Genomic DNA, 6,645 nt, shown 5'->3' on the forward strand with positions numbered 1-6,645 from the left:
ATTGCAAATGCATGAATTTTGAGCGAAGGGCTCGGGTATGAAGTGCATATTTACATGAAGAGAGACGAATAGTAAGCACCTTGTTAGCAGTTTATAATGCCTAATTGATGAAAATATACTGACAAATTTGGTTTATATCCTGCCAATTCTAGAGAAATGAAGCGAGTACTCTACATCAACAGGTTACAGCATTTCACAAACTATAGAGTGTTCAAGAAAAGCGATGATAGAGACCGTATTTTTTCTCTTTCTTTCTCCCTTTCGTCTTTCTCTCTTTTTCTTTTTTCCGCAAATCGGAAACCAAGTATATTTTGGCAATTGGTCTGTTTTGTTGTAATACACTGTACAGTAATGTAGTCAGACTTCTGAAGCCAATAGGGATATGAGTGCAAAGTCCAATTTATGAAATGTTTTCATATAATCACGCTTGATTGCTCCTACAGAATAGAAAACGCTACTAAAGGGTACGGGCCAATTTACACAGTATTTCAATGTCACATGACAATACGTAACTTGATGTTTGAAGAGCACGGTAATATCATGATGTGCAAAACGTAGTGGGTGTGAATTACGTTTAACATGGCGCTGTTTTCTACAGCGGCAAAAGGAGACGTCCAGAAGATACAATCATTAATCGACTCAGAAGACAAGTCCGAGGATTCGAGAGGAGTTGATGTAAACTGCTCGGATGCATCTGGCAAGACACCCCTTCACATTGCTTCGGCAAACGGACATTTGCAAACGGTTAAATGCCTAACCAATCATGGAGCAAAGGTGAATGTAATCGATGCTAACCTACAGACATCGGTTCACTTATGTTCAAAGAAAGGCCATCTTCATGTGGTAGAGCTGTTAGTGAACGAAGGAGCAGATATTAAAATTGGCGACAAAGATGGGTTTACAGCTCTTCACATAGCATCATTCGAGGGTCATGTTGACATTGTCAAATACCTTGTTAGTAAAGGGGCAGAGCTGGAGAGACTTGCTAATGATTATTGGACACCTCTACACCTTGCATTAAACGGTGGCCATCTTGACATTGCAGAGTACCTTTTGACAGAAGGAGCCAACATTAACACGTGTGGTAAAGGTGGATGTACAGCTCTACATGCTGCATCACAAACTGGTAATATTGATGGAGTGAAATATCTAACTAGTCGAGGAGCAGAGCAAAATAAGATCACTGAGGATGGTTGGACCGCGCTGAGTCTGGCTTCATTTAGGGGACACCTTGACATTGTCAAAGTTCTCGTTAACGTAGGGGTAGAGGTTGACAAAGCACTCAGGAACGGGATGACACCCTTGTTTCTGGCAACAAAAAAAGGCCATTTGGGTATTGTCGAAGTCTTACTGAACGTAGGAGCAAATATTGATAACTGTAATCGAAACGGGCAAACAGCACTCCACATCGCATCGTCCAATGGACACGTTGAAATAGTTCATCATCTTGTTAGCAAAGGTGCACAGCCTGAAAAATGTGACAACACCAACATGACACCCTTGTCTTGTGCTTCTCAAAAAGGCCATCTTGAAGTCGTCGAGTGTATCGTTAACAAAGGAGCAGGCATTGATATCGTTGATAAAAATGGATTAACTGCTCTTCACATAGCATCATTCAAGGGTCATCTTGATATTGTCAAATACCTTGTTAGGAAAGGGGCACAGCTTGACAAATGTGACAAAAACAGCAGGACACCCTTGTCTTGTGCTTCTCAAGAAGGCCATCTTGAAGTCGTCGAGTATATCGTGGACAAAGGAGCAGGCGTTGAAATTGGTGATAAAGATGGGGTTACAGCTCTGCACATAGCATCATTCAAGGGTCATCTTGATATTGTCAAATACCTTGTTAGGAAAGGGGCACAGCTTGACAAATGTGACAAAAACAGCAGGACACCCTTGTCTTGTGCTTCTCAAAAAGGCCATCTTGAAGTCGTCGAGTATATCTTGTACAAAGGAGCAGGCATTGGCATTGGTGATAAAGCTCTTCACATAGCATCACTCGAGGGTCATCTTGATATTGTCAAATACCTTGTTAGTAAAGGGGCAGAGCTGGAGAGACTTGATAATGATTACTGGACACCTTTACACCTTGCTTTAGACGGTGGCCATCTTGACATTGCAGAGTACCTTTTGACAGAAGGAGCCAACATTAACACGTGTGGTAAAGGTGGATATACAGCTCTTCATTCTGCATCAAAAGCTGGTAATATTGATAGAGTAAAATATCTAACCAGTCAAAGAGCAGAGCTGGATAAAAGCACTGACGATGGATGGACCGCACTTAGTTTGGCTTCATTTTGGGGACACCTTGATATTGTCAAAGTTCTTGTTAACGGAGGGGTAGAGATTGACAATGAACCCAGGAACGGGATGACACCCTTGTTTCTCGCAGCAGAAAGAGGCCATTTGGGTATTGTCGAGGTCTTACTGAACGTAGGAGCAAATATTGATAACTGTAATCGAGACGGGTTAACAGCACTCCACATTGCATCGTCCAATGGACACGTTGAAATAGTTCATCATCTTGTTAGCAAAGGGGCACAGCTTGACAAATGTGACAAAACTGACAAGACGCCCTTGTATTGTGCTTCTCGAGAAGGCCATCTTGAAGTCGTCGAGTATATCGTGAACAAAGACGCCGGCATTGAAATTGGCGACAAAGATGGGTTTACGGCTCTTCACAGAGCATCATTGGAGGGTCATCTTGACATTGTCAAATACCTTGTTAGGAAAGGGGCACAGCTTGACAAATGTGACAAAAACGACAGGTCACCCTTGTTTTGTGCTTCTCAGGAAGGCTATCTTGAAGTCGTGGAGTATATCGTGGACAAAGGAGCAGGCATTGAAATTGGTGATAAGTATGGGTTTACTGCTCTTCACATTGCATCATTCAAGGGTCATCTTGATATTGTCAAATACCTTGTTAGGAAAGGGGCACAGCTTGACAAATGTGACAAAACCGGCAGGACACCCTTGTCTTGTGCTTCTCAAGAAGGCCATCTTGAAGTCGTCGAGTATATCGTGAACAAAGGAGCAGGCATTGATATCGTTGATCAAAATGGGTTAACTGCTCTTCACATAGCATCATTCAAGGGTCATCTTGATATTGTCAAATACCTTGTTAAGAAAGGGGCCCGGCTTGACATATGTGACAAAAACTACAGAACACCCTTGGCTTGTGCTTCTCAAGAAGGCCATCTTGAAGTCGTCGTGTATATCGTGAACAAAGGAGCAAGCATTGGAATCGGTGATAAAGATGGGTTTACAGTTCTTCACATAGCATCACTCAATGGTCATCTTGATATTGTCAAATACCTCGTTAGTAAGGGTGCAGACCCGGGGAAACTTACTGATGATTACTGGACACCTTCAGGCCTTGCTCTTAATGGCGGCCATCTGGGTATACATGACTTTCTTTTAAATAGAGAAGCAACAAAGATCGTTAAGCCATTCATTGGGTTTGAAGAGGACCACTATGACTACCTTCGCAGTACTTTTGGTAGTAAGGCTTTCCCTGGCTATATGCCCCCATCCTCCCGAACATGCGATCCATATCGTACCAGTCCACAAGACAGCTCTCGATCCTCGAGGAAGAGCAGCACAGAAGAGACAATGATTATTAGTCTTGACGAGTACAGCATCAAGGTTACACTTTCACCAGACGATGTGGACAGAGCCAAATATATCACAGCAGAAGCATTGACAACCATTCCACATGACTTAAACCTGGAAAAAGACGAAGTTATCATCTCAGTTGGGCTCAAGCTATCCCCTCCTGGTCTTCAGTTTAAAACTCCGGTGGAAGTCACGGTCTCACATAGCGCTATTTTCACCAACCCAGACAAGGCAGAAATTGTGCTATACACCCGAAGAACTGGTAAGATCTTCCTATTACCATAGATCCCATATCTCCATATAAATTCCTTTCCCTTCCGTTCCTTTTATTTCCCTCTCTTTGTCTAATCTTCTTTGATTCGCTCTTAGATTTATATTGAATTGAAGGCATCTCGATTTACACGAGACAAGCTTTTGCTAAAAGTTGCCTTCTTTTTTTGTATCAAAACTGTTGAGATGTGGTGGTCTCGTGGATACTTAACCGGCCTGCAGATCACATAATTCATGTTCGCGCGGCACTCAGGCAAGACATAAATATGAATTTGCCACTCTCCACCAAAGTGTTTTATGGGTACCCGGCAAAGGAACATACCACGGTACGTTCCCATTATCATGCCATATGTTATTACGTGCATTACACCGCGTCTGAACTTTGAACATATCGAGATATACGTGGATCAAGAATGCTGCACAAGACTTATATAGCTGCTTCACAAAAATAGCATAGCCGAGTGAATATAGGTTTCTTAGACTCGTCTTATATTGTAGATTATTGAAATTTCCTTTGAGCTCATTTCTCGAAGGTCTTTCTGCTCGTGTTTGAAAAGAAAATAAGCATTTTTACAGTAACTGTTTCAAATTTGATGTCCGTTTTGAATAATGAGGCGCGATAGCTCAGTCGGTAGATCAGTGGTCTTGTAATCCGGTGAAGCAAATTTCAATGAAAAACTTTGCGCACAGTGCGGTCTCTGTAACAGGTCCATACCTACCACTGATTATTATCGGCAATCAAGCTTTGACCTGAACTTTCAAAGTGTGAGAGGTATCGTGATGAATTGATCTAGAGTACTTTCTCATTGTATTCAAACATATTAGCGTTGACTGATTAAATTAAAGTGTATTCAATCAGTTAATGTTCTTTGGTCAAACAAAAGAAAAACGAAAGGGGAAAATATGTTGTGGCAGTGCAGATAGCCCCTGACTGCCACGACAAACACATATCAATTATGACAGAGATCTTCACACAAAATTAATACTCCCTTACTATTCTTGGTATCATAATGACCTCACTTCAATGTTGATGTTCCTCTCAGAATGTTCTAATTCAATGAGTTTTACTTGATAATCTTCTATTAGGATGGAAGTTCGCTTAAAATAAAAATGTTTCAGTCTTTGTGTTTGAATGACTTATAAGTCGCACAGTTCATACAGCCGCCATTTTCAAGATTCTTGTGGAAAGATCGAAAGGAATTATGAGAATGATTGAATGCATAAAACATTTTTAATAGCCAATCACCAAAAAGCAATTGACATGTTTTTACGTCATTGATCATGAGTAAACAATGACCCTCCAACAAGGCTCCCCAATAAACCCGCAAAACTTGCAGAAAAAGAATATTTGCTTTCTTTATTTGTGAAAGTAAATCCCAAAGTATGACAGTTCACTGCGTAACAAAATTAACAGGGTCCCCTATTTTTTGTCTTCTTTACAGAGTCTGATGAATTTTCAAGGATAGTTCCTGCTTCTGACAAAGCTGCTCGGTGTGTAGTCGCAAAGAATCACCTTACTCTGTACTTAGACCATTTCTCGGAATGGTGGATTATCTCCTTAATCAGGAGATACTTCATCGGTAAAAGGCTCATCTGTACGCCATACGTTCCCCTATCAACATACAGAGACGAGTTGAACCGCATCTATCTCGTCATTAAAGACGACTTCTACGGCATGAAAGAGGTATATTTATCCTAAATTAACGGTTCGGCATAATTTTAGCTGAAAAAGAATTTGAAGTCTATTTCAATATTTATTTAATTTAAATAAATTGTATTTGTGTCTCCGGTCTTTTTGTGGTTACGATGTCAATGTTTGTGTGTAACGTTTTCTGAGTAGTTAGGTGCGTACACGGAGGGGTAGGGGTGGGGGGGGGGGGGGGGAGGGGACGGGGTGGTCACAAAAAATATAAAACAAATCACAGATATAATATTCAAACCCGATAAACGTTTCACATCTTGAAGTAAATATTCAGTGTATTTGAGTACCTTCATTTGCTGCAGTGCCCTCTGGAAGAGCGGCATTATTGCAATTATTGCAACTATTATTAGTATGCTCTTATTACTATTATTGTCTTTATAGGATACCATACGAGACTACCAGGTAGCCTTTCTTGGTGAGCAGTACTGTGTATATTGGGGAAAAGGACCCCTTTCTGTAAGACATCTGGAAAACAAAGAGGAAGTGTCAAAGGAGGTAACAATCCCAATATAGTTATTATAGTATTGATGACTGCTTTGAGAGAAATAGTTGTTTTTATACGCTCAAGGGAAGGTAAGAATTGTGCTATTGCCCGAGGCGTGCCGAGGGCAATAGCCCAATTGTAACCTTCCCGAGTTTACTTTCCCCGAAGTAAATTATCCTGACACATAAATCGTCCGTTAACTATTCTGCAGGTCCTAATAATATGTTTTTTACATTACAAATGATATAGAGTTTTCTTAAAGCGATACCGAACTGATGAACTTTCTGCCTTATCGTACTGTTCATTGCACAACATCATCTCATTATAATATAATTTAAGGAAACTCGATTCAAACATGGGTGATAATTCATGGTATAACTTTTAAATTACGAAAATGGTACCGTTCCTTATAACTTCGTAGGGTATTAATTGATGGTTATCTCTGATTTTCGTAGGAACTTGAAGAATGTGCTTTCTTTGACATGACGACCCATCGCATGCCGTTCAATCTTCAGCCACGTGAACAAGTAGTATCCAGAGTTCTCGTCACTCTCATCTTGAAGCAAAAAATCAC

The 6,645-nt window shown here is 40.7% G+C and overlaps 1 protein-coding gene across 1 annotated transcript; it reads left to right on the top strand.

The window, feature by feature from the left end:
- The first annotated feature begins 579 nt into the window (after window positions 1-579).
- Window positions 580-6,144, top strand: LOC105439221 (ankyrin-1-like). The gene is made up of 5 exons (XM_030987388.1): window positions 580-1,621; window positions 1,931-2,698; window positions 3,032-3,877; window positions 5,328-5,569; window positions 5,969-6,144. The coding sequence occupies exons 1-5, from the start codon at window positions 580-582 to the stop codon at window positions 6,098-6,100; spliced, it is 3,030 nt and encodes a 1,009-aa protein (XP_030843248.1). The 3' UTR covers window positions 6,101-6,144.
- Window positions 6,145-6,645: the final 501 nt, after the last annotated feature.

The sequence above is a fragment of the Strongylocentrotus purpuratus genome, unplaced genomic scaffold (assembly GCF_000002235.5).
Source record: "Strongylocentrotus purpuratus isolate Spur 01 unplaced genomic scaffold, Spur_5.0 spur5_scaffold_16, whole genome shotgun sequence".
Classification (NCBI taxonomy): Eukaryota; Metazoa; Echinodermata; class Echinoidea; order Camarodonta; family Strongylocentrotidae; genus Strongylocentrotus; species Strongylocentrotus purpuratus.

Bases quoted from the DNA above. Each gene is read 5' to 3' on its own strand.
- LOC105439221 (XM_030987388.1), top strand. From the start codon at position 580: ATGGCGCTGTTTTCTACAGCGGCAAAAGGAGACGTCCAGAAGATACAA. The intron at 1,622-1,930 runs GTCATCTTGATA...GCCATCTTGAAG, and splicing joins TCACATAGCATCATTCAAGG to TCGTCGAGTATATCTTGTAC. The intron at 5,570-5,968 runs GTATATTTATCC...TTGTCTTTATAG, and splicing joins ACTTCTACGGCATGAAAGAG to GATACCATACGAGACTACCA.